General features: G+C 51.3%; 1 protein-coding gene and 1 long non-coding RNA gene across 2 annotated transcripts; one reads left to right on the top strand and one right to left on the bottom strand.

Moving 5' to 3' along the window:
* Positions 1-13135, top strand: SLC35F6 (solute carrier family 35 member F6). The gene is made up of 6 exons (XM_057741527.1): positions 1-196; positions 8381-8453; positions 9334-9505; positions 9762-9974; positions 10711-10821; positions 12137-13135. The coding sequence occupies exons 1-6, from the start codon at positions 120-122 to the stop codon at positions 12604-12606; spliced, it is 1116 nt and encodes a 371-aa protein (XP_057597510.1). The 5' UTR covers positions 1-119; the 3' UTR covers positions 12607-13135.
* Positions 12405-27601, bottom strand: LOC130856715 (uncharacterized). Its single transcript, XR_009054668.1, has 3 exons — positions 18147-27601; positions 13126-13235; positions 12405-12519 (listed from the first exon to the last, which is right to left on the bottom strand). It is a non-coding gene; the product is annotated as an uncharacterized LOC130856715 (long non-coding RNA).

Below are 27601 nucleotides of genomic sequence, written 5' to 3'. Positions count from 1 at the left end.
CCCGGCCCGGAAGCGCTCGCGCCCGAGACCCCCGGGCGACCGGGTCGGGAGCTACCACCTACAGCGAGCGTGGAGGTCGCTGGGGTCCCTTTAGTTTCGCGCTCCCCGCATCCGCCGCCATGGCCTGGACCAAGTACCAGCTGTTCCTGGCCGGGCTCATGCTCGTCACCGGCTCCATCAACACGCTCTCCGCAAAGTGAGTCCGGGCCTGGCAGGGAGGGGAGGGGGCTCGGCCGGGCCTGTCGCCGCCTGCGGAGGCACTGCCCCCATTCCGCGCCCGCCCGCTTCGCGAGTCTCCTTTCCTGGCTTCACCAGCCAGCCCACTTTCTCTGATCGGTTCGGGAGGTTTACGGACCACCCAAGGGGTGCGAGGACCCGAGGAGATGCGGGGCGAGGCCGTGGTCCTGGCTGGAGGATCCGAGCCCCGGCTTTGATTCGCTCTGTGCTTGATCCCAGCGAGTCACTTTCCAACTCAGCGCCTCAGTTTCTTCATCTTTATAACCGGAGGGAGTTCCTCTCCGCTGCCCCTTCCAAGCTGGCATCAGGAGCCCCGCCCTCCAGGAGCTGTGGGCTGAGTGACCAGTGAGCGTGGAGGGCAGCGATGACAGAGAAGGGGGTGCCCCATGGGCCTGTCGTGGCGGAAGGGTTACCGCTGGGCCTTGAAGCTCCCCTAGGATTTCTGTATGTGGTGGGGACATCGAGGCCGGAACCGCAAGGCCAGATCCAAATGGATTGTAACTAGCGCCAAATGCCCAGGCTGAATTTTACCCCGCAGTCAAAGAGGGGCTTTTGTAACAGGGAGTGTGACTTGTTACAAGTGATTCTATGAACCTGGGGGTCAAGGTGGAAAGTAGTTTGCTGCAGGGAACACCACTCCAAGGCTGCTAAATAGCAGATTAGGGGAACTAAGATGCGGCAGTGAGGCGGGACCAGAAGGGCCAGGTGGGAGAAACCAGGTGCAGAGTGAAGCCACAGGCCTGACTCACAGGGTCAAATAATCACTCCTGGGCTTCTGCCTGGGAGAACAGAAGTGGCATTAACCCCAACAGGGCGGGCAAGGGGGCAGTTCTGCTCTGATGTAAGAGGGTGTGGAGCTCGTGGGACGGTGAGGACAGTCCTCAGGAGGTTGGTGATTGAAGACTTGGGGCTGTCTTGAAGCTGAGGGACCTAGCACAGCCTCCTCTCTGTAACAAGCAGGAGGCCTGGGAGGCAGCCCCTTTTCTTGGTGGCCTTTTGTCCCTTTCTCTTCCTCCGCCTTGGGGTGGGGCCCTCCTCCCCTCGGCCCACTGTCTAAGAGCCCCAGTACCCAGAGATGGCCTTTCTCTGAACCGATTCCAAGGTGCACATGGAGGACAGTAGACAGTGACCCTCTCCCAGTCAGACCTCACTTCCGCCTGGGCCCTGCCAGGCTCCAGAGCAAAGGGGAATCACCCCAGTCACCCTCTGGGCTGTGCTTCAGGCCCCCTGGGGGTGATGGGGATGGTCATATCTTACTCGTTTTTGAGGGTGCTTTTTCCCAGCGCACTCCGTCAGTAATGTGAAAAATGCCCCAGAAGAGAGGTCTGGGAGAGAAGTATCCTGTTTGAGTCATCAGACATGTATAAGGTACTTACGTTGTGTGAGGTATCGCCTAGATTCAGGGAAGGAGACAGAAGTGACAAAGAGAAGGTCCCAGCCTCTGAGATGCTTAGAATCTGCAGTGGAGGAGACAGATATATACACGCAATCACAGTGTCCTCCCTTCTCCACAGGAAGTGGAGCTCTGGGTGGGGCCCCCCCATCTCTCTGGTTGGGCTCTGGCCAGCTGTGTCTGTGTCTTGTGCTGGGCTCCTGGGCCCTGAGGCCTCCTGAAGGGTGCTCCTTTTGCTGAGCCCTTAGCTATAAAGGAAACTCAGCCTGAGGGCTCCCATCTCAGTCAGGATCTGAATGCAGCAGAACAAGTCATCTGTCCATCTGTCCCACAAGCCAAGGCCTCAGTCTACTGCTTATATGGTGACTGTGGTCTGTCAGGGCCGCTGTCCCCAAGGAGAGCTGAGTGACTACTGAGGTAAACTGTGCTGACTCAGCTCCTTCCTTAAACAGCTCCAAACCGGTCAGGTAAGAAGCCAGGGGATCCTCAGCTGCAGGAGGCTTTGTCCTTGGAGGCGGCCTGAGAGTCCAGAAGGAGGCTCCCAGGAGGGATCCCAACCTTTGGTCCTGTCCCCTGCCTCGTGGCCTGATGTGGGGCCTCTCAGGAGCCCTGCCTCCCTGTGATGGGCCTCAGTAGTGGACCTTAAACAGTGTTCTGAGGCCAGACTGTGAGAAGGACACTCTCAGAGCAAGAACATGGGAGAGCAGCTGTGTATGTCTGGATAGAGATTATTGACTTGATATCACACTCCGACCTGCAGTTTCTGGCAGGGACAGACGAGAATGTGACCACAGCAAGTGCTAAGCAGCTAATACATTGAGAGCTCCGTGTGCCACATCCCACCCCGGCCGCCTTTCATGAGTAAGGTTTATGAATTCTCATAACCACCCTAGGATGTAGATAAATTCCTTGTCCCTGGATAAGGAAACTGAGGTTCTGGAAAGAGGAACTTGTTTGCCCAAGTTCAACTCAGCTATTACGTGGCAAAGTCTATATTTGAGCCTAAGTAGTCTGGCTCTAGAAGCCCTGCTCTTAACCTCCAATATGGATGAGGCTGGGGGCTTCTCTAGTCATTCTTAGGGGCATTTAGAGTTGTTAGAAACATAAACATTATCCATTCTAATCCCCACAATTTACAGTCAAGGTCCCAAGAAAAGTTTTGTGTGTGTGACTCAGCTGGTTGGTGTCCAGAACCTAGGGCTCAGCATTTTGGTCCAGTCCTGGACGTCTACAGCTGCGGTACCCGAAACTCCCTCCTCCTTGCGTGTTTCCTCTCACATCACCCCAGAGCAGAACAGACAAGCATGTGCCCATGGAAGTTGTTATCCTATAAGTGGCATCTCCCCTCCCTGCCATCAGAGTGCCTTCCCTCTGGGACTGGTTGGCAAAAGCATCTGAAGCTTCTGTCCAAGAGGTCACTCGGGGTTCAGGGTCAGAGTCTCTAGTAGCCTCTTGCAGTTTCTTGGCCTGTAAAACGAGCAGAATGTTTTCCTCTCTGGCTTCTTTGGAGGACTGAAGACAGTGGATGAGGAAGTGGGCGTGAGCACGTGCTGCTGCTGTGCTGGGACCACAGGTCAGCTGTCCTCTGTCCTCGGGAGGAGGTCACCGCCCACTCAGCAGGATGGGGTGCGCTGCAGGGAGCCGGCCTGCCCCTGCTGGGCTGGGCTGGGGCTAGGATCACCTCCCCGCAGGAGGGCAAGTCACTGATTAGGCTGACCCTTTAGCCATGTCCCTGGGTGTTGGCAGAGGGCCCCTCCCTTCTCCTCTCTGTGGCTGCTTTCTCCCCGCTTACCAGGCTTTCTGCTGATGTGCCTCCTGGAGACCAAACATTTTGCCCTCCTCTGGCTCTGTGTAGGGCTGTCTGCCTGAACCAGTGCACATTTCAGAGCCCCATCCTCCTGAATCCAGCGGGGGTTCTGCACGTAAAGAGCCAGGGTCAAGTACACGCTCACTCAGGAAGGCTCAGCTCCCCTCCTAACCTTCTGCAGGCTGTGAAGCCCACCCAGCCACAAAGGGGCCATGGGGGTCATGTCTCCAACAGTCAGGCCCGCTGGGTCCAGGGACCCTGCAGGAAGGTGGCAGGAGGCCTGCGATCACTGGGCCTCTGTTAGGGAAGGCCTCTCACTGTCCTCTCTGTGCCAGCTCTAACTTTTGCCTTGGCAGCTGGCCCTCCTCCCACCCTGAGGTTCTGTGAGCAGGCACGGGATAATTGCTTCAAAGGGGTTCAGGCCCGCTGGAGAAAGCCTTAAGTCAGGAGGGCAGTGTAGTAGTGGAAAGAGTGTGAGGCTTGGAAGCTATGGGATTAGATGAGTCACTGGGCCTCTCCACGCCTCAGTTTCATCTATAAAATGGGTATGATAATCCCTGCCCCACCTTCTTCCCAGACACATTGTAAGCGCTACTAAGGAGAGTGTTGTAATATTTAAGAGACGGGAGGGCTGTCATTTATCACCACTGTGAGCCAGGGCCACCTGCCATGACACCCTGGGGCCCTTCTGAGGATCCCAGGCAGGAGAAAGAAGCTGACTCTCTGGGCTTGACAGGCCCAGGATACGAGCGGAAATGGCACAGATTCTTCGGGGAATGGACACTGCTCATCGGTCCGAGGCAGCCACATCAGCCACTTCCTCGGTCTCTGACTGCCACCCCCGGCCTCACACAGACGCACATACCTCTCAGAACGCTGAGCTTTGAGCTGAACTGGGCAAAGCCACGCCAGAGTGACTCAGCCCCTGGCAGGGGAGCCCACCGCAGCCCTCCAAGGCCCCAGGAACTCTAAAGGAAGCGCCTCTGCCAGTGGAGGCCACTTCCTCCTGCGGCCTCAGCCTGAGGCTGGTGGGCCTCCACAGGCCTGCTGCCCTAGAGACCACGGCTTTCCCTAGGATGTAGTGTCCAGAGAGAGCGGAGGGTCCACCTGCAGGGCTGACCTCTTCCCCACCTTGGCCAGGGAGGAACCCGGAGGAAGAAGGTGATGGGCGTTGAGGAAGGTGCGCAGCACGGGGGTGGAGCCTCCTGGATACTGGTGCTTCCCTGTCTCCCTCAGGCCCTCGCTGGTCCCTGGCTTTCTGTCAAACAGGGAGCTTCCCGAGATGATGGCTGAGTTTGTTCTCCTCTTTCAGCACCCTGTGGCCCTGCAGCTGCCTCTGCCTCAGCCTGCAGGGTGGCTGCCAGAGGACGAGTCCCCTCCCTGGAAGCTTTTAGGCGGGAGCAGAGCTGGGGCCGCGCCCACCCCACACAAAGGGAAATGGCGCCTGGTCAGCAGAGGAGAAAGAGGGAGAAGGGGTAGAAAAGAACTTTTATTGACTACCTGCTATGTGCCGGGTCCCATACGTCATATTTATTATTTTTGCCAATTCATCAGTGTTGACATGATTCTCCCCATCTTATAGGTGAGAAGTCTATAACTCCTCCAACCTGTGAGATTCAAAAGTCTGAGCTTTCCAAGTATCCTGCTGCCTTTTTTGAATATAAGTTCAATCAGATGGGTCTGGCCCTAGATCCACCCATTGTTCACTGATGAGCCTGAACACGGCTCTCTCCACCCGAAGGCCTGAAGTCCCCATGTGTAAAATGAGGATCCTTGTGAGGTTTGAACCACACAGCCCACATGAAGTGCTCCGCTTCCTCAGGGAGAAGTGCAGGCCTGGTAGAAAGTCAATACGCCATGAATTGCACATTTATATAAACATGTTAGTGAAGCGTTTTGCAAAGAGACAGGTGCTATGCCACTGGGGAGTCATTGCTGTCACCCCCAGATGACCTGGGGCTGGCTTTTGGCTCTTGTTCTGTGCTGCCTGGGGTCCTTCTGTGACTGCAGAGTGAGCCAAACCTTTCCCACGGCCAAGATGAGAAGCCTGACTCCATCTCAAAGGGACTGCAAGCCTGAACTCCTCCCTGGCCCAGAGAGGCTGGGCAGGGCAGCCCGTCCTGACACCCAAACCCTTGGGCTGTAAACCTGCCCCAGGCCCTCAGATACAAAAAGATTCCATTTCCCCTGCTCGGAACCTGCCAGCCCAGCCTGTCGGCTAGACCCACCCCTTGGAGAAAACCGACCGTGCAAGGGCAGGGAGGAGGCCTAGCAGGAGCCCTACAGCCAGCTCGAGGCCCGTTCCGTGCCCCTCCCTAGGGAAGGGCAGGCCTGGCTGGTCCCACCAGCAGGGTGGTGGTGCAAATTAGCACTCATGGAGACATTGTGTCTGGACTGTAGTACCTGGCTATTTGTCTACTGAGGTCTGGAAGTCCTGTTCATTCAACAACAACAACAAAACCGTTTGAACTTCTGTATAATAATGTGCTAGGAGCAGGGGATTGGGAGCTGTGGAAGGTGCTGGATGCTGAGCTCACATCCTGTCAAGTGACAGTGACTGTGGAACCAGAAAGTGATGCAGATGTGAGTTGTCATGACTGTCAGGTGCACAGGCAGTAGCCCGGGGGGTTCCGGGACGTGGCCCCACCGCTAGATTGGGGGTCATCTTGAGCCTACCAGTCTGTGCTCTGGATGTGGCCCCAGGATGGAGGAGGGCTTCCATACCAGCCCTTGCCCTAGGCTTCTGGTTGACCATGAACTTGGCAGGACCTCTCTTGTCCCTCCTGAGGAGCCTGGGGAACTCTGACCTGCTCACTCGCTCCAGGTCTGCACCCCTGGTAAAGCATGACCTCTTCACTTTCCCTCGCTTCTCTCTGTCTTGCTCAGCTGCCTCACCCAGCCCTCCCAGAGGGCTCTGTCTGTGAAAGTGAGTCTGGCTGGAGAGCGGGTGAGCCTGGGTGAGCCATACCGGTGGTGTGTGGCCCACACCCACATCCCGTGTCCTGTCCTTTCCTGCCCTGCCTGGGGAATCCCAGAGTCAGACTCTACAGCAGATCAGGCAGAAAGGAGACCCCAGAGAACAGGTGGTTTCTGTGCTTAGTGGGAGCTTTCTTTGCCACTTTGGTACTGGGTCTGGTTACAGCCTGAGCTCTTGATCCAGATTTCCTCTGCCTTCCCAACCAGGCATACCAGAACTTCTACCTGCCCGTCAGCTCTCCTTTGACCTTCACCATTCCCAAGCATCATAAGCCCTCCTAACCTCCCTCCTCACATCTTTGGGAGTGAGTGGGGTCTCCCATCGTGAGATAAGTTTGCCATAGCCCCGTGTTGTTCACTGGTCCTGGGATGTGTAGAGATCTCTTTGTAGACATAGTCTCTCCCTCTGGGTCTGTGCTACCACTACCACTCAGCCCACCCTCCCCATCCCCTGCTCGCTTGCCCCCGTTCCCTTCCTCAAACTCAGGCACAGAGAAGCCCTGCCTAAACAGGTTCTCTGTCAAACCCAGACCCGCACCGCCTGGCACGACCCGTGGCCCCTGCTCGGAGCACAGGAGGCAGAGGCTCCCCTGCCCTCTGGAAGCCGAGGCTTGTGCAGAGAGGAGCCAGCAGATAGGGCGGGGACCACGACATAGCTGCTCTTGACAGACATTGTAAGGAAAGGCATTTAAGAAGACGTCCTGAGTCTCACACTTTAGAGACAGCCCCCGCCTACGCGTGGGGTGCTGCAGGGGGTGGGGGTGGGGGGTCCGTGACCCACAGCAAGCGGCCCTGGGTCTGCGTTGACGTGAGTCAGCAGCGTGATATGGCAGATGCAGTCCAAGCCAGGTCAGCTAACCAGGATGTTCAGCGCGTAGGAGGGGCCGCCCTCTTGCCCAACGCGGTCTGGGCCAGATCACATGCCCTTGGCTCTGGGCCTGGGCCCACCTGAGCCCTTCCAGAAGTCCGCAGCCAGGGGAGTGGAGGGTTAGCAAGCGCTGGGGCTGCTTAACTAGGAGAAGAGACGATTCAGAAGGTGAGAAAGTCTCCACATAGTTGAAGGGCTTTCAAATGAAAATGAAAGCGCTTAGATCCCAGGGACATAACTAAGCCCAGTGAAAACGAAATTCAGAGGCAGAAGTTTTAGGGACAGACGCTGGTCAGTGCAGAATGGTGGATGGTAGCCGCCCAGAGCGCCGTGCCGTGCCGGATTCTGGGCTCGGTGGGGAGCGTGCTGCCCATCTGCCGGGTGCCGGCAGCAGGCCACTCCACAAGTGCCGTGTTCTTGCCACCTGCTTCTGAGGCAGTGCTAGAAAAACCCCCCAGACCCTTCAGGTTATGTGAAGGTGACCGGGTGGTCTCTGTCACCAAGGACTCTTGATATAGGTCTCCTTGATAGTCTGGTGAAGCCTAGAGTAGTGTTTTAAAACGTGCAAATAAAAGACCAAGGATTACAGGACAAGCTAATTGTATTGAAATAAAGTTATCAAGACGTTTAAAAAGCAATTTGTGATATAGTAATGTACACGTGTGTGCACACTTTTTAACACATGAAATTATAAGCAGTGGGTCTAATTACTGTAATTTTGGAGCAGTGATGAGTGTAAGTGACACTTCACAATATCTGCAGTGACTCGAATGTGATAGTGAGAATAGCTGTGATTTCCATGTGTGACAAAGTCACAGGTATTGCAATACTACACTCATAAATTGAGAAAATGCTAAATTTCTGTTAGAAGTTCATGAAATTTCAGCCAAAGATTCCCAGACCCCCACGTTCTGTCCACAGTCCCTGGTGAAGACTCCTTGCCGTGGAGACTGGCTCCCTAGAGAGGGAGCCCCACTCTGGGCCGAGGCAAGTCTGGCCTCCTGGCATCAGGAAGCCTGAGCTCTCCACAGGCCCCAGGACCGGGTGGGAGAGCCCACCGCCGCGCTGTAGAGTTTAACCTCCTCTCTCTCTGCTGCAGGTGGGCGGACAACTTCGTGGCCCCAGGCTGTGGAGGGAGCCAGGAACACAGCTTTCAGCATCCCTTCCTCCAGGTATCTGTGCCTGTCCTCCCCCATCTCCTCTCCAGGCCTCAGGGCAGGGACCCCGAGGAGGCCCTGCTGTTTCCTGACCTAGGGGTGGAGTACTCCCTTGCTCCCAGGGGGACCCCCTGCTTCTCTCTCTCCCTCCCCAGAACAGAGGCCAGCGTGTGAGGTGTCCCTGAAAGGGGGCAGAAGGCCCAGCCCCCTGCTGGAGGCCTGCAAAAGTCCTGGTGAGCGCTCATGCCCTGGAAACCGTGAGGCCAGCCCTCACCGTGGCCAAGTCAGGACACATCTGGAAAAATCAAGCCCCGTAGTAAAACCTGCTCTCCAACAGTGGGGAGCCCAGATCCCACTGGGGCGGGGCAGACACCCTCAATGGAAGGTACCTTATTGCTAGACTGGGAAGCAGGAGACTCAGATTTCAGTCCAGCTCTGCCAGCAACTTGCTTTGTGACCTTAAATAAGTTCTCGAGCTTCTCAGGGCCTCAGTTTCTCCATCTGGAACTTGACCAGGAATTGGCGTGTTTTCAGACCAGGCTCTACATAGCCTTAGGGTTTCCATCAAGGTGTTTGAGGAGCTTAGGGGTAGACCTAGGAGGCAGCCTCTGCTCTCCCACACACAGCAGCTCTGCTTTTTGTCTGTTTTACATATATTGGGGATAGAGGTAAACTCTTTTTTGAAGAAAGGTTATGTTTAAAAAAAATGTTATCACAAGGAATTCCCTGGTGGTCCAGTGGTTAGGACTCCACGCTTTCACTGCTGAGGGTGCGGGTTCAATCCCTGGTCGGGGAACTAAGATCCCACAAGCTGTGTGGTGCTGGGGAGGGGGGGCGTTCTTTAGTTCCAGGTGATCCTCCTTCTAGCTCTGAACTCCTGGTTCTGTCCCTGCAGGCAGTGGGCATGTTCCTGGGGGAGTTCTCCTGCCTGGCCGCCTTCTACCTGCTCCAGTGCAGAGCTGCAGGGCACCCAGACACCAGTGCGGATCTCCAGCAGGCCTTCAACCCCCTTCTTTTCCTGCCCCCAGCCCTCTGCGACATGACCGGGACCAGCATCATGTATGTGGGTGAGTCGCCAGGCCAGGCCGCCAAGGACTCAGCGAAGCCTGTGACCCAAGGGGGCTGCTGGTGAAAGAGCCGCTCCTACCCCCAGCTCATCTTCAGCTCCCTCCCCCTCTCCCACCGACCTGTACACACACGCACCCCACCGGGATTTACTGAGTACTTACCCCGGGCCAGGCCTGTCTTCAGCCCTGAGGACACCTCCGTGAGCAGACAGGCTGGGCCCCCAGGAGCTAATGTGGTGCATCTCTCCTCTCCTAGCCCTGAACATGACCAGTGCCTCCAGCTTCCAGATGCTGCGGGGAGCAGTGATCATATTCACAGGCCTGTTCTCGGTGGCCTTCCTGGGACGGAGGCTGGCCCTGAGCCAGTGGCTGGGCATCCTCGCGACCATCGCAGGGCTGGTGGTCGTGGGCCTGGCCGACCTGCTGAGCCAGCACGACAGTCGGCACAAGCTCAGCGAAGTGATCACAGGTGTGGCCGGGGTGGGGCTCCAGGGGCTGCCCAGCACAGAGTCATTGCACAAAGCATTTTACAAGCTCTGCTGCCCACCGAGCCCTGGGGGAGGGCGTGTGGGGCAGCAGCTGATGTGGACACGCACCTGCTCTCGGGGTGATGGGAAGAGTGTAGGGAAGACCAGCCAGGGCCAGGCAGCATGAGGGAGGGGTGCGTAAGGAGCGGGGAGGTCAGGGGAGGGAGGGGGCTTGTGCTGCGGTGTGCTTACAGCCACACAGACCGCAGGATCCGGGAGAGGAGAGGAATGAGTGTTTATTGAGCACGTACCACGCGCTCAGCCAGTGCTGCACACTGCTCATCATCACTGTCATCCTCACGGTCCCAGAAAGGAAGCTTTGCAGCCCGTTTTCCAGTGACGTGGCCACCTGGTCACTCAGGCGCAGGATGAAACCAGAAATGTCCATCTCAAAGCCTGTTGCTTCTCAGAAGACCTGCTTACCCCAGTTGTGCAGCCCTCAGGCCCAGGCAGACCCCTGGACTTTCTAGAGCCTCAGCCCAGGAGGGGTGACCATGCCTGCCCTGCTGGCCTGCAACCCCCGCCAGGGGCCAGGAGATCAGGCGCGGGGGCCAACATGACCGGACCTCATGGACTGTATGGTGCCCTGCGCAGTCAGGGGCTGCGGGGCCTGTTAGGTGCCCACGGGCGCTGTCTCCCGCAGCCCTGGGCTCACCCTGGGCCCCTCCTTTCCCACAGGGGACCTGTTGATCATCATGGCCCAGATCATCATCTCCATCCAGATGGTGCTGGAGGAGAAGTTCGTCTACAAGCACAACGTGCACCCTCTGCGGGCAGTCGGCACTGAGGGTGCGTGAACACGGGCCGGCAGGAGGGCGCTGGGTGGGGCATCCTCCCGTCCTGCAGGGTGGCACGTGGAGGGAACTCAGTGGGGGCGCTGGGTGAGGTGCCAGGGACCTCTGGGAAGGGTGAGCCTCCCGCCCCCCTTCCTTGCTCCCTTCACCACGTACATGTTGACAGATGCTCTGACACCTGCCATGCACTCGGCCAGGAGCTAAGGGAGGACAGGGACAAAGATAAATGAGATGCAAGCCCCACTCTGGAGGAACTGACCAGCAAGAAAGTAGCAGGCGGTGCTTTATCTCTGACTGCTTTTACTCAAGTGACACTTCACTTGCCAAGCATGTCTGAGTGTCACGGCCCAGGGAAGGTGGCATTCACGCTGCAGATTTCAGCAGGCAAGATAGACAGGAGGGAACTCCAGATGGAGAGGAGACGTGGGGAGCTGGACGTGAGTTTGGACACCAGTGAGGAATAGTTTGCAGGAGGTGCAGGTTTGATGTTGGGGGGATGATCAGGGATTGAATATGTCACGGTCATGTCAGGGAGAACCTTGAACATCAGACAAGTGGATCTAGACTTTAAATAGCAGGCAGGGAAGAACCTCCAGAGGTTTTTGAGCAGGGAAGTAAATCAAAATCATGCTTCAAAATTATGAAGCTAGCAGGGCAGACGAGAGCAGTGCTACCAAGTGTGACCTGTGGACTCGTCAGGGCGCTGTCTGTGCCTGGTCCACCGTGAACTGAGGGCTTACAGCAGAACGTTAACCACCTAAGTCAGCTATGTCATCAAGCATACTGATTGTTTCCACTCATTTTTATTTTCTAGTAAGACTTTCTGAGTGAAGCAGTGCCTTGATTTACATTCCGGTCCAGCTCCTTGTCACAGACCAGTGGCGCTGAGTTAGAGAGCTTTGTTTCTCCATGTTTGTGAGAGCAGTGTAGTGCTTGTAGCCAGCAATCCTTTTGTAAATGAATAGAATCGAATTTAAAAAGTGTCGGAGAGCATTGTACATCGTAAGGGTAGCTATTGTTTCGTGAAAGTGTGTCCATGTCTACGTACTGGTCACAATATAAACTGTATTTCCTATTCTTGGCCCGATCAGAAAACACAGATTAAAGTGGAGAAGGGGCAGTCAGAGCCCATTCAGTAGGCCGTTGTGAGTTCCTAATGGGCTGGACGGCTCCTCCGGGACCTGAAGGGAAGGAGCTGGTGTGAGGGCAGCTCGGAAGGGGTGGCTGGGAGGTCAGAGGAGCCCTGGCTGGGCGGGGCGGTGGGCTGGGGGCCCAGTGGCGAGCGTGACACGCTCCCTCCACTCCCGCAGGCCTCTTTGGCTTCGTGATCCTCTCGCTGCTGCTGGTGCCCATGTACTACATCCCCGCCGGCTCCTTCAGTGGAAACCCTCGCAGGACACTGGAGGATGCGCTGGACGCCTTCTGCCAGGTGGGTCGACAACCGCTCATCGTGCTGGCGCTGCTGGGCAACATCAGCAGCATCGCCTTCTTCAACTTTGCGGGCATCAGCGTCACCAAGGAGCTGAGCGCCACCACCCGCATGGTGCTGGACAGCCTGCGTACCATTGTCATCTGGGCCGTGAGCCTGGCTCTGGGCTGGGAGGCCTTCCACCCGCTGCAGATCCTCGGCTTCCTCATCCTCCTGACGGGCACCGCCCTCTACAACGGGCTGCACCACCCGCTGCTGAGCCGCCTGTCCAGGGGCCGGCCCCCGGCAGAGGAGGGCGAGCATGAGAGACTGCTGGGGGGCTCTAGGACTGCCATCAACGATGCCAGCTGAGCCTCCTGCGGGGCCTCTGCTGCCACCTGGACGCTCCTTGTTCACCCTGAGGCTGAGGCCACGTGGGCTGGTGAACCTCAAGGGCCCTGTCCCCAAGGCCTCGCTCTGCCCCCTCCCTATCGACCCCGCCCCCCCCCCCCAGGGCAGCTGTTGCCACAGAAGATGACACAATACCCAGGTCCTCCTTTGTCACCACTTCATGCAGAAAGGTCTTACCCAGCTCCCACAGGCCTGAGTGCAGTGCCCCACCCCCACCAGGCTCCCCTAGCCCTGCAGCCCCTCCTGCGACACTAGAGCTAAATCATGGAGTAGAATTGCAGGAACCAGCAGCCCTAGGGCTTCCTCCTAAATCATAAGCCAAATGTGGTTCTCCGAAGAGGAGAGCTCAGTGAGCAAACTCTAACAGAACTAAGCACCATATTTTCTAAAACTTGTAAGCTATTCCCTAACCCTGTCCAGAGAGTCAGGTTTCCGCCGGGGCCTTGCTGAAAACTCTGTGTGTGCTCCCCAGCCCTGTACCTGGTCACTGCAGGCCTTGGCATCCTGCTCTGTAGAAGGTGTCCACGGTGTGGCTTCCGTGCCCTCCAGCCCGGCTGGGCCCATCCTGTGGACCTGTGGTTTTGACCAACCTGGGGAAGGAGTAACAGCCCATTTGTTGGAAATGCCCCCTGCCCACGGTGCTCCTCCCCACGCCTGCTCTGGTGTCCTCGTTCACAGCCGCAAGGCCTCCCCGCCTGAGAGGATTACAGGGGGATTCGCAGGCAGCCCTTGGTGACAGCGTTTATGAGCTCTTCATCTTCCATTTTAAAGATGGGGAAACTGAGTCCCAGAGTTACAAGCTGTTGGGCAAAAGGGCTCTCGTGCCGTGGGCTCTGGCCATGTGGCCACATGACCAGGCAGCAGGCTGGCGTGTAGAGCACATCTGGGCCTCAGCCCCGCCCCCAGCAACCTGACTCCGTGGAGAGCTCTCCAGGGTGATGGGTTTACTGGAAGGCTACCATTTAGCGTGATGCTGGTATCCCAGGCGTTGTGTTAAGTACTTGGCTCTCATTCTCTTGCATAACCACCTGCACGGGTGGGTGCAGATAAGAAAACTGGCCCAGAGAAGGTCAGGTGACTTCCTTGTAGAGCCAGTAATCCAAGCTGGGTTTGCCTGATTCCAAACCTGTGGCCCCACCTATGATACCAGTCTCTCTGGGATCTTTGTGGGGTACTTCCTGTGGCTGGGAGAGAGGCATCCTGTGCTGTTATCCACCCAGTAACCTCGCCCTGAAGAGGGGGGACTGGCAGCAGGGACCCCAGGGAGCTGAGCAGCCCTTTATTCCAGTGGGCCTCACTCTGCGGCAGTTTCTGGAGCCTCAGATCGCTTTCCTGGGCAGCTCAATCATGAAACAAACACCACATGCCTTCCTTAAAATAGATGCTGGGGGAAGGGATCTCTGACAGCAAAGCCCTTGGGAGTCCAGCAGGTTCTTACTGTTGGGAGGGGAGGGCCTCTCCATCCCACCTGCTCCGAGTCTCAGGGGGCCCTGAGCACCTCTGGGCCACAGTGTGTGTCACAGGAAGAAGGAAGTGGAGAGTGAGGGTGGTGGGGACTACAGCTGCCTTGTTCAAAAAACCAGGGCCTTACAGTGTTGTTTCAGGCTTTTTATTTTTAAAAAGAAAAGGGAAATTGGCAATATGGACTTTTTTCTTTAACGAGAGGGAAGGAGCACAAGGGTTAGGACATTCCTGGAGGTAACATCTAGAATGTTGGATTGGGAAAGCGTGAATGCACCAAAGCATAGAAGTCCCCCAGTCCCCCACACGTTGTTCACATGAAGAAACTGAAGCCCAAAGAGGAAGAAGCTTACCGTGAACACATAGCCTGGGACTGGCAAAGCCGTATTTCCTAGTTCTCAGGCCTTGCCTGTCCCATTCTTCCATAGGAGCATAGCTGCGAGCCCGCACCAAGAGTCCAGGACTGGTCCTCTGCGCGGGTGCCCCAGCCTGGGCACTCAAGTTTGCAAAACACTTAAGACGGTATCAGGGAAGCCGTTGGCCTTTGTGCTGCCAAGAGGACTGTGGATTTTAGCATTGAAGGGTTGGGGGGATTGTAATGGGACTTCAGTGGTGGGGGGTGACAGAGCATGGGGAGGGGGACTCACGGTCAGACCTGCCACCCACTCAGGCGACTCGCTTTACCTCCTGGAGCTTTGGGTCTTCACATCTCTGAAATGGGAACCCTCCATCTCACAGCATCACTGTGAATATTACCTAAGATAATAAATGGAAGGTGCCTGTAAATGCCAGCACACAGTGGAGCGTCCTGTAAGGCAGCACTGCCCACCAGGGTGGTCTGTCAGGCACTGAAGTCCCAGCAGAGCCCTAGTGTGGAGCATCGGTTTTGCTCAGAGGCGGAGAAGTGTTTTATTAAAACATACCATTGTGGAGTAGAGTGTAAACGTCACATGGATTATAAGATAAAACTGGATGCTCGTGAAGTGTTTGTGTTGACCCTAGTTACCCTTCCAGACCCTGGAGATGTGTCCACTCTATCCTAGTGTGGGGTGCTTTGGAGGGTGAGTTGGAGGGACTGTGCTGTGTCGTGCTGGAAATGGGAGTGCAGGGGGTAAGGATTTCCACGCTCCCGCTGAGTCTAGAGGGTTGTGAGGAATGTCTGTAGCTGTGGTCTACTGCTCTGAGTGGGGAAATGGGGCCGTGGATCCCAAATTAGAATCGATTGATAGCAGACTTCTGTAAACATCGGTTCAAATACAGCATAATTCAGACCACCTGCATTGTAGTGAACGGACCAGTCCCTGTCCCATTCATAGTGGTCCTGGGGGACCCTGAGCCTGGGGCATCCTCTGGGACTGTCATCCAGGCCCTGGAGTAGCCCTCAGCCTTGCCACCCACAAGAGAGATTTAGGACCATGCCAGGTGGTTCCGTTTGCCTTCACTCTGTCCAAAGGTCTCTGTACTTTAACAAGCAAACAGCACTCAAGGAGGTCAGAGTCCCCTGGTGAGGACGGTAGGAGGATTGAAGTAAACGGCCAAGTGGTGTGGGGCAAAGAAGCAGAATCAGGAGTCAGAGGGCTGTGTGCTCAGCCCCTCCTCTCCCTTGACTGGGTGGCTTTGGACAAGTGATGTTACCCCTCAGACCTTGGCTGCCTACAAGAGAGGTTCTTAGCTTCCTAAATGTGTTCACCTCCCTGATGTGCTTACAGACTGATTTTGTTTTTTCATGTTTCCCTTGGTTAAGAGCCCCTCTGGCCTTCTGTTGACTACATCCTTTGAAAACCTGAGGTCAGCAGGGCATTCCTTCTGTAGCTGTAAAAGTTTATAACTCACCCTTCTTCACTAATAACTTGTCAAAAATTTTTAAAAAATTTTTATTGGAGTATATAGTTGATTTAAAATGCTGTGAGGGACTTCCCAGGTAGTCCAATGGTTAAGACGCCACGTCTCCACTGCAGCACTGCAGAGGGCGCAGATTTGATCCCTGGTCAGGGAACTAAGATCCCACGTGCTATGTGGTATGGCCAAAAAAAAAAAAAGTTACCTTCTGCTGTACAGCAAAGTGGATCAGTTATACATCTGTCCACTCTGTTTTAGACTTTTTTCCCATATGGGTCATTACAGAGTATTGAGCAGAGTTCCCTGTGCTATACAGTCGGTCCTTATTAGTTATCTATTTTATATATAGTAGTGTGTCAATATGTCAATCCCAGTCTCCCAATTTATTCCCCTCCCCTTTCCCCCCTGGTAACGGTGAGTTTGTTTTCTACATGTATGTCTTGTCAAAAAAGAAATTTAATACGGGATTTCTGTCCCAGAATTCAGCAAACTGTATTGAGAAGTGAAGTGCTCTAAGAACTGGATCCATCAGAGAAAACAGGAGAGACGAATGTGTAAAGAAGGAATTCCAGGCCAGCACGATGTACAGCAGTGAGAGGCCTTCATACGAGGACAGGGAGGTGGTGCAGCAGACAGCACCCAGGGCTGTCCACTCCACTTGAGCCCGCACTGCAGGGTGAGCAGGAGACTTCCAGGCTAGGAGGAGGGGAAGAGGAAAGTAATATTCTAGGGGGAAGGAACAGTTTGTAAAATGCACAGAAGTGTGCAAGTGTGTAACCAGGTGATGTATTCAAGAGCTGCAGGTAAGGAGACTGCTTTGCGGACAATGAATGTGCAACACAGCAAGTGGCATGAGACGAGGCCAGAGAGAGGTGCAGCCGCCCAGGTAGTGCTGTGCCTTTTAGGCTTTGCTGAGGCTCTAGAGCTCTCTCCTTAGATAGCAGGGTGCCATGGAGCATTTTAAGAAGGGAGTGACATGACCCAAATTGCTGTTTGGAAAGATCACCTGGTTGTTATACAGAAACAGGTTTGATTAATGTCAGGAAGTACTAAAGGCAGAGACCAGTAAAATACCCTTTGGTTAATCAGGGTCTGAACTAGAGAAGTGGTGGAGAGGATGAAGATAAGAGTCATTCAAAGAGTAGACATATTTTGCAGCCCTTGGCTGTTGGATCTTCTGTTGTGTAAGCTGCCACCAAAGAGTGGGTCTTCTGGACCAGACTGCTCACTCCACTCCCCATCGCCAGTGGACCCTCCAAGTATCCCCAAGCACAACTCCAGCCAGCAAACTCAAGAAGATTCTGCCTTAAAGGACCATAGACCCACTTCGATCCAGTTTGCCTATTGTTGACAGTCGCTACCTTCTTGAGGGAGGCAGGAACTCCCACCAGAATCCTGAAACAATCAAGGGGGATGTCACCGTGGGCATCACAAAATCATCCAAAAGTCATCAGCACAAAATAGTGTTTGTTTACTTTTACTTATAAAATAAATATCAGGACTTCCCTGGTGGCACAGTGGTTAAGGATTCGCCTGCCAATGCAGGGGACACGGGTTCGAGCCCTGGTCCAGGAAGATCCCACATGCCGAGGAGCAACTAAGCCAGTGCGCCACAACTACTGAGCCTGCGTGCTGCAACTACTGAAGCCTGTGCACCTAAAGCCCATGCTCTGCAACAAGAGAAGCCACTGCAAAGAGAAGCCCACATGCCACGAGGAAGAGTAGCCCCTGCTCACCACAACTAGAGAAAGCCTGTGTGCAGCAACAAAGACCCAACTCAGACAATAAATTAATTTAAATAAATAAATGTCAGAAGAGGAAAGGGCCACCAAAATTCGATACAGAGTATTATTCTCAAGTTCTGTTCCCCAATCCAAGGTAAAGACTTGAGTTAGACAGTCTGGATTCTGTGGCAGCTTGCTGCAGTGGGTAGAGTTCTTGACTGTGGATCCAGAGTTCCAGATCTGGCTCTAACTAGCGGCCTGAGAAGCCCCTTCCTCTCCAGGCATCAGTCTCCTTGTCCCAGATAAAGGAAGTGAACCAGATATATTCACAGATGGCCCCAGGAATCTTTGTCCATACTGATGAGCTAGAGCCCCTTCCATGGCTGACCAGCAAGAGGCGCCAGGGAATGTGGTTGGCGCTTATGATCTACCTTAATGCCCAAAGAAAATGAGGCCATTTTGGTGGAGTTCACTCACCATTTAGTCACCTGCTGCTGTTCAGGAAGGGAGAGACTTGGCGGGATGCCAGCTCCAGTCCCACATGTATACAGGGACTGGTCCTGGCCTCTCCAGAAACCGGAATTCTCTTCCTTGGGCCAGCTTCTCATTCTCCCAGAAGTGCCGAATCTGCTCTGAGGATGAAGGTCCTGGTGTTCATTTTGATCCTGGCTTTGATGCTGGATGGGTCACCTCACAATTAGGTAACTTGTCTCTCTTTCATACTCTGTTTCCTGGAGGCAGTCCAAATGTTCATCTGGCTTAGAAACTGAATGAAGATCAGGGCTATCAGGAGCTTTTAAAAACTCTACATTCTCTACTGCTCTCTTTGGTCTGATCTATTCCTACAACCACCAGAATAATTCTCCCAGGCCCCACGCCCTAAGATTCTTCAGTTCACTTATCTTTAAGTCATTATTCACCTCCTTTCCAGTTTATTTGAAGGCAGAGAACCTTCTTGAGCTTCAGTCAAGACACTCATGGAAGCCAGCCACTGTGTGTTCATTTATGGAACAGAACAAAATTGAAGGCTACTAATGACATGCTAGGAATATGTCCACAAATACTGTCTAAAAAGCAAGGAACAATTATTCGCCAATGAATTGGAGAAACTAGAAGAAATGAATAAATTCCTAGAAACACAGAATCTACCAGGAAGAAACAGAAAATCTGAGCAAACCAATTACTAGAAGGAGATTGAATCAGTAATCCAAAGCCTCCCAAGAAACAAAGGTCCAGGACCAAACGTTCACTGGTAAATTCTACCAAACCTTCAAAGAAGAATTAATACCAACCCTTCTCAAAATCTTCCAAAAAAGAGAGAGAGAGAAGGGGGGACTTCCTAGGTGGTGTAGTGGTTAAGAATCCACCTGCCGGTGCAGGGGACATGGGTTCAATCCCTGCTCCAGGAAGATCCCACATGCTGCGAAGCAGCTAAGGCCATGAGCCACAACTATTGAGCCCCTGTACCACAACTACTGAAGCCCACATGCCTAGAGTTCGTGCTTTGCAACAAGAGAAGCCACCATAATGAGAAGCCCCTTGCACCACAATGAAGAGTAGTGCCTGCAACCAGAGAAAGCCCATGTGCAGCAATGAAGACCCAATGCAGCCAGTTAATTAATTATTTATTTATTTATTTTAGAAAAAGAGAAGGGAACTCTTCCAAACTCATTTTATGAGGCTACCATTACCCTGATACCAAAACCAGATAAGAAAGCCACAAGAAAAGAAAATTACAGGCCAGTATCCCTGATGAACATAGATGCAAAAATCCTCAATGAAATATTAGCAAACTGAATTCATCAATACATTAAAAGGATCAGGGGGGCGGAGTCAAGATGGCTGCATGGGAAGACACGGAGATCGCGTCTCCCCATAAATAGATCGGTTGCCTGAGGCCGGTGGGGGACCTGAGGCCCAAGGAGACTGGAGGAACCCCGGAGCAACCGGGTAGCACCTGGGGGAAGTCACTGGGGCGGGGAAGGGGAAGCTGGATGGGATGGTGCCCCTGGGGGGTGGCTGGGTGAAGGGGGAGGTTCCAGCCTGGAGGGACCCTTGGGGGCTGGGGAGATCGGGAAACTGCATCTGGGTTTCTCCCGCCCAGGAAGCCAGGAGGCCTGCTGGGCTCCCCAGCGGGGTCCTCCACCCTCCAAGGCCCCCTCCAGGCTGCCTGGGTCCTGGGGGTGTGGGAAGGAGGGAGGAGGCGCAAGGAGGTGGAGAGGCAGACAGGTGGGGGTGGGGCTTTGAGATGGGTGAGGGGAGGCGAAAAGGCTTTTTGCTGTCCCTCTTGGCCAGGGAGGCTGACTGGCTCCTGGGCCTGGTCCTTCACTCTCCCGGCCCCCCTCCTGCACGTGGGTCCTGGGGGCAGTGGGTGGGGGGAGTGGGTCAGGGAGGGAGAGAGGCAGATAGTGGGGATGGGAAGGGATTTCTCCAGGTCAGAATAGGGGAGGCATCACCGGGTATTTCTTCCCGGCGGGTCCTCCACCTTCCAAGGCCCCTCCAGGCCATTGGTCCTAGGAGTACAGGAGGGAAGAGGTGGGGGGAGAAGAAGAGAGGCGGAAGGAGGGAGGGACCCTCTGGGATCCAGGGAGAAGTGGAAGGCATTTCCGCTGCCCACTGGCCCAGGAAGCCTGCTGGGCTCCCAGGCCTGGTCTCCAACTCTCCAGGGTCCCCTCCCAGATGCGTTGGTCCTGGGGGGTGTAGGAGCGTGGCAGGGGAAGAGGAAGAGAGGCTGACTGCTGGTGGGATGTTCCAGGATCAGAGGACCAGGGGAGGTGCAGGACCTTTCCCCTGCCTACTTGGGCCCAGGGGGCCTGCTGGGCTCCTGAGTCTGGTCCCTCTGTCTCTGGGGCCCTCTCCAGCTGAGTGGGTCATACAGGTGTGGGAGGGAGGGAGGAGGGGGAAGAGGAAGAGAGGCAGACAGTGCGGTGGCGGGGGGGGGGGGGGGGCCCTCACAGGACTGGAGGATCAGGGGAGACGCTGCAGGAAATCTCCTTACCCACTTGGCACCAGGAGGCCTGTTGTGCCCCTAGGCCTGGTCTTCAGTCCTCCACGGAACCCTCTAGGTCTCACTGGTCCTAGGGGTGTAGGAGGAAAGCAGGGGAGAAGAGGAGAGGCAGGCAGGGGAGGGGGTCTTCTGGGATTGGAGGATCAAGGGAGGCGGGGAAGGTATTTCCCCTGCCCACTAGCCCTGGGAAGCCTGCTAGGCTCACAGACCGGGTCTTTCACACTCCAGGGCCCCCTCCAGCAGCTTGGTACCTAGGAGAGTGGGGGGAGGGGAGAGGAAGAGAGGCAGACAGGGACTCTACAAGACTGGGAGATCTGGGGAAGTGCCCCAGGTGTTACCCTAGCCCAGTTGGCCCTAGGAAGCCTGTTGGGCATCAGAGTCTGGTCTCCTGCCTTCCAGTGCCCCCTCCAGCTGTGAGGGTCCTAGGGGAATAGGAGGGAAGGGGTGGGGAAGAAGAGAACCCAAGGGGGAGGGACCCTCCGAGATTGGAGGATTAGGGGAGGTGCCTAGCATTTTTCCCACCAACTCAGGCACAGGGAGCCTGCTGGATACCTGGACCTGCTCCTTTGCCCCCAAGACCAGAGGCATTCCTGGGCCCCTTTGCCTCATTGGGCCTAAGCCCCATTCCCCACCACCCCCAGGGCCTTTTCTAAGCGTAGGCCCTATCCACTGCCTAATCCACCCCAACCCCCCACTCCCACCCTTGTCCAAGCCCCACCCCCACAGCCAAGACCTTTTCTGGCTTTTTTTTTTCCTTTTTTCTTTTTTCTTTTTCCCACCTCCTCAGTTAGCCTATTGCAGTTGTTTTACCTTCCAGTTGTTGCTCCATCTATTTTTTAAAAATTTTTTCTAACACATCTGTTAGTTTCCTATTCTTATCATATTTTTTATCTTGCTATTGTTCTGCTGTTCTCCTACTCTTTTTTTTTTTTTTAACGTTTTTTGTTTTTCCTGCTCCACACAGCTTGTGGGATCTTCTTTTTTTTTTATAAATTTATTTATTTATTTATTTTATTGGCTGTGTTGGGTCTTTTTTTTGCTGTGCACGGGCTTTCTTTTTAGTTGCAGTGAGTGGGGGTTACTTTTCGTTGTGGTGCGCAGGCTCCTCATTGCCGTGGCCTCCCTTGTTGCAGAGCATGGGCTCTAGGCACGTGGGTGTCAGTAGTTGCAGCACATGGGCTCAATAGTTGTGGCTCATGGGCTCTAAAGCGCAGGCTCAGTAGTTGTGGCGCATGGGCCCAGCTGCTCCACAGCATGTGGGACCTTCCTGGAGCAGGGATCAAACCCATGTCCCCTGCACTGGCAGGCGGATTCTCAACCACTGCATCACCTAGGAAGTCCCCAGCTTGTGGGATCTTGATTCACAAGCCTGGGGTCAGGCCTGAGCTCCTGAGGTGGGAGCTCTGAGTCCAAAACATTGGACTAACAGGGAAACCCAGTCCCCAGGGAATATTCATCAGAGTGGGGTCTCCCAGAGGTTCTCACCTCAACACCAAGACCCAGCTATACTCAATAGCCTACAAACTCCAGTGCTTGAAACCTCAGGCCAAACACCCAGTGGGACAGGAACACAATCCCGCCCATTCAAAGGGGGGCGGAGAATGAGACAACAAAAGAATATGTTGCAGATGAAGGAACAAGGTAAAAATACACAAGACCAAATAAATGAAGAGGAAATAGGAAAACTGCCTGAAAAAGAATTCAGAGTAATGATAGTAAAGATGATGCAAAATCTTGATAACAAAATAGAGAAAATACAAGAAACAGTTAATAAGGACTCAGAAGAACTAAAGAGCAAACAAACAGTAATGAACAACCAAATAACTGAAATTAAAAATACTCTAGATGGTATAAACAGTAGAATAACTGAGGCAGAAGAACGAATAAGTGAGTTAGAAGATATATTGGGGGAAATAACTGCCACAGAGCAGGAAAAAGAAAAAAGAATAAAAAGAATGGAAGACAGTCTCAGAGACCTTGGTGACAACATTAAGCACACCAACATTCGAATCATATGTATCCCAGAAGAAGAAAAAAAAGAAAGGTCTGAGAAAATATTTGAAGAGGTTATAGTGGAAAACTTCCCCAACATGGAAAAGAAAATAATCAAGTCAAAGAAGCAAAGAGAGTCCCATACAGAATAAACCTAAGGAGAAATACACCGAGGCACATATTAATCAAACTAATGAAAATTAAACACAAGGAAAAAATATTAAAAGCAGCAAGAAAAAAGCAACAAATAACATATAAGGGAAAACCCATAAGGATAACAGCTGATCTTTCTGCAGAAACTCTGCAGGCCAGAAGGGAGTGGCAGGATATCCTGAAAGTCCTGAAAGAGAAAAACCTATAGCGAAGAATACTCTACCCAGCAAGAATCTCATTCAGATTTGACAGAGAAATCAAAAGCTTTACAGACAAGCAAAAGTTAAGAGAATTCAACACCACCAAACTAGCCTTACAACAATTGCTAAAGGAACTTTTCTAAGCAGGAAACACAAGAGAAGGAAAAGACCTACAAAAACAAACCCAAAACAATTAAGAAAATGGTAATAGGAACATACATGTCAATAATCACCTTAAATGTAAATGGATTAAATGCTGCAACCAAAAGACACAAATTGGTTGAATGGATACAAAAACAAGACCCTTACACATGCTGTCTACAAGAAACCCACTTCAGACTAAGGGACACATATAGACTGAAAGTTAGGGGATGGAAAAAGATATTCCATGCAAATGAAAGTCAAAAGAAAGTTGGAGTAGCAATACTCATATCAGACAAATTAGACTTTAAAGTAAAGACTATTACAAGAGACAAGGAAGGACACTACATAATGATCAAGGGATCCATCCAAGAAAAACATATAACAATTGTAAATATCTATGCACCCAAGGTAGGAGCACCTCAATACATAAGGCAAATGCTAACAGCCATAAAAGGGGACATCGACAGTAACACAATAGTAGTAGGAGACTTTAACACCCCACTTACACCAATGGACATATCATCCAAACAGAAAATAAATACGGAAACACAAGCTTTAAATGACACATTAGACCATCTTGACTTAATTGATATTTATAGGACATTCCATCCAAAAACTACAGAATACACCTTCTTTTCAAGTGTACACGGAACATTCTCCAGGATAGATCACATCTTGGGTCACAAATCAAGCGTTGGTAAATTCAAGAAAATTGAAATCATATCAAGCATTTTCTCTGACCACAATGCCATAAGACTAGATATCGATTACCTGTAAAAAATACAAACACGTGGAGGCTAAACAATACGCTAGTAAACAACCAAGAAATCACTGAAGAAATCAAAGAGGAAATAAAAAAATACCTAGAACAAATGACAATGAAAACACAACAACCCAAAACCTATGGGATGCAGCAAAAGCTGTTCTAAGAGGGACGTTTATAGCAATACATTCCTACCTCAAGAAACAAGAAAAATATTGAGTAAACAACCTAACCTTACACCTAAAACAATTAGAGAAAGAACAAAACAACCCCAAAGTGAGCAGAAGGAAAGAAATCATAAAGATCAGATTAGAAATAAATGGAAAAGAAATGAAGGAAACAATAGCAAAGATCAATAAAACTAAAACCTGGTTCTTTGAGAAGATAAACAAAATTGATAAACCATTAGCCAGACGTATCAGGGAAAAAAGGGAGAAGACGCAAATCAACAAAATTGGAAATGAAAAAGGAGAAGTAACAACTGACACTGCAGAAATACAAAAGATCATGAGAAACTACTACAAGCAACTATATGCCAATAAATTGGATAACCTGGAAGAAATGGATAAATTCTTAGAAAAGTTCAATCTTCCAAGACTGAACCAGGAAGGAATAGAAAATATGAACAGACCAATCACAAGTACGGAAATTGAGACTGATTGAAAATCTCCCAACACACAAAAGCCCAGGTCCAGATGGATTCACAGGCAAATTCTATCAAACATTTAGAGAAGAGTTAACACCTATCCTTCTCAAACTCTTCCAAAAGATAGCAGAAGGAGGAACACTCCCAAACTCGTTCTACGAGGCCACCATCACCCTGATACCAAAACCAGGCAAAAGTGTCACAAAAAAAGAAAATTACAGGCCAATATCACTGATGAATACAGATGCAAAACTCCTCAACAAAATACTAGCTAACAGAATCCAACAACACATTAAAAATATCATACATCATGATCAAGTGGGGTTTATCCCTGGAATGCAAGGATTCTTCAATATATGCAAATCAATCAATGTGATACATCATATTTAAAAACTGAAGGATAAAAAACATATGATAATCTCAATAGATGCAGAAAAAGCTTTTGACAAAATTCAACATCCATTTATGATAAAAACTCTCCAGAAAATGGTCATAAAAGGAAATTACCTCAACATAATAAAAGCCATATATGACAAACGAACAGCCAACATCATTCTAAATGGTGAAAAACTGAAAGCATTCCCTCTGAGAACAGGAACAAGAGAAGGGTGCCCACTCTCATCATTACTGTTCAACATAGTTTTGGAAGTTTTAGCCACAGCAATCAGAGAAGATAATGAAATAAAAGGAATCCAAATTGGAAAAGAAGAAGTAAAATTGTCACTCTTTGCAGATGACATGATATTATATATAGAAAACCCCAAAGATTCTACCAGAAAACTGCTAGCACTAAGTGATGAATTTAGTAAAGTAGCAGGATACAAAATTAGCGCATAGAAATCTCTTGCATTCCTAAACACTAACAACGAAAGAGCAGAAAGAGGAATTAAGGAAACTCTCCCATTTGCCATTGCAACAAAAAGAATAAAATACCTAGGAATAAACCTTCCTAAGGAGGCAAAAGACCTGTAATGCAGAAAACTATAAGACACTGATGAAAGAAATCAAAGACGAAACAAACAGATGGAGAGACATACCATGTTCTTGGATTGGAAGAATCAACATTGTGAAAATGACTATCCTACACAAAGCAATTTACAGATTCAACGCAATCCCCATCAAATTACCAACAGCATTTTTCACAGAACTAGAGCAAGAAATCTTATGATCTGTATGGAAACACAAAAAACCCCGAATAGCCAAAGCAATCTTGAGAAGGAAAGACGGAGTTGGTGGAATTAGGCTTTCTGACTTCAAACTACACAACAAGGCTACAGTAATCAAGACAGTATGGTACTGGCACAAAAATAGAAAGGTAGATCAATGGAATGGAATAGAGAACCCAGAGGTAAACCCAAGCACATATGGGCACCTTATCTTTGACAAAGGAGGCAAGAATATACAATGGAAAAAAGACAGCCTCTCCAATAAGTGGTGCTGGGAACATTGGACAGCAACATGTAAAAGAATGAAATTAGAACACTTCCTAACACCATACACAAAAATAAACTCAAAATGGATTAAAGACCTACATGTAAGGCCAGACACTATAAAACTCCTAGAGGAAAACATAGGCAGAACACTCTATGACATCCATCAAAGCAAGATCCTTTTTGACCCACCTCCTGGAATCATGGAAATAAAATCAAGAAGAAACAAATGGGACCTCATGAAACTTAAAAGCTTTTGCACAGCGAAAGAAACCATAAACAAGACAAGACAACCCTCAGAATGAGAGAAAATACTTGCCAATGAAGCAAAAGACAAAGGATTAATCTCCAAAATATACAAGCAGCTCATGCAGCTTAATACCAAAAAAGCAAATAACCCAATCCACAAATGGGCAGAAGACCTAAATAGACATTTCTCCAAAGAAGACATACAGATGGCCAACAAACACATGAAAAGATACTCAACATCACTAATCATTAGCGCAATGCAAGTCAAAGCCATAATGAGGTATCACCTCACACTGGTCAGAATGGCCATCATCAAAATATCTGGAAACAATAAATGTTGGAGAGGGTGTGGAGAAAAGGGAACTCTCCTGCACTCTTGGTGGGAATGTAAGCTGGTACAGCCACTATGGAAAACAGTTTGGAGGTTCCTTAAAAAACTAAAAATGGAACTACCATATGATCCAGTAATCCCACTACTGGGCATAGACCCAGAGAAAACCATAATCCAAAAAGAAACATGTACCATAATGTTCACTGCAGCACTATTTACAATAGCCAGGACATGGAAGCAACCAAAATGCCCATCAACAGATGAATGGATAAAGAAGATGTGGCACATATATACAATGGAATATTACTCAGCCATAAAAAGGAATGAAATTGAACTATATATAATGAGGTGGATAGACCTAGAGACTGTCATACAGAGCGAAGTAAGCCAGAAAGAGAAAAACAAATACAGTATGCTAACTCATATATATGGAATCTAAAAAAATGGTACTGATGAACCTAGTGACAGGGCAAGAATAAAGATGCAGATGTAGAGAATGGACTTGAGGACAGAGGGTTGGGGGGGGCGAAGGGGAAGCTGGGACGAAGTGAGAGAGTAGCATAGACATATATACACTACCAACTGTAAAACAGATAGCTAGTGGGAAGTTGCTGTATAACAAAGGGAGATCAACTTGATGATGGGTGGTGCTTTAGAAGGCCAGGACAGGGAGGGTGGGAGGGAGTCATGGGAGGGAGGGGATGTGGGGATATATGTGTAAATACAGCTGATTCACTTTGGTGTACCTCAAAAACTGATACAAGAGTGTAAAGCAATTATATTCCAATAAAGAGCTTAATAAATAAATAAATAAATAAATAAATAAAAGGATCATAGTGGGATTGATGATCAATCCCACCATGATCAAGTGGGGTTTATTCCAGGGATGCAAGGATGGTTCCACGTATGCAAATTAGTCAGTGTGATACATCACAATAACGAAATAAAGGATAAAAATCATATGATGATCATCTCATAGAGGATGGAAGATGCCTTAGAGGACTGGGACGGGGAGGG

This window comes from Hippopotamus amphibius, chromosome 7 (genome assembly GCF_030028045.1).
Source record: "Hippopotamus amphibius kiboko isolate mHipAmp2 chromosome 7, mHipAmp2.hap2, whole genome shotgun sequence".
In the NCBI taxonomy this organism is placed as follows: Eukaryota; Metazoa; Chordata; class Mammalia; order Artiodactyla; family Hippopotamidae; genus Hippopotamus; species Hippopotamus amphibius.
The sequence above is the reverse complement of the archived record's forward strand: the minus strand, read 5'-3'. Positions and strand labels throughout refer to the sequence as shown.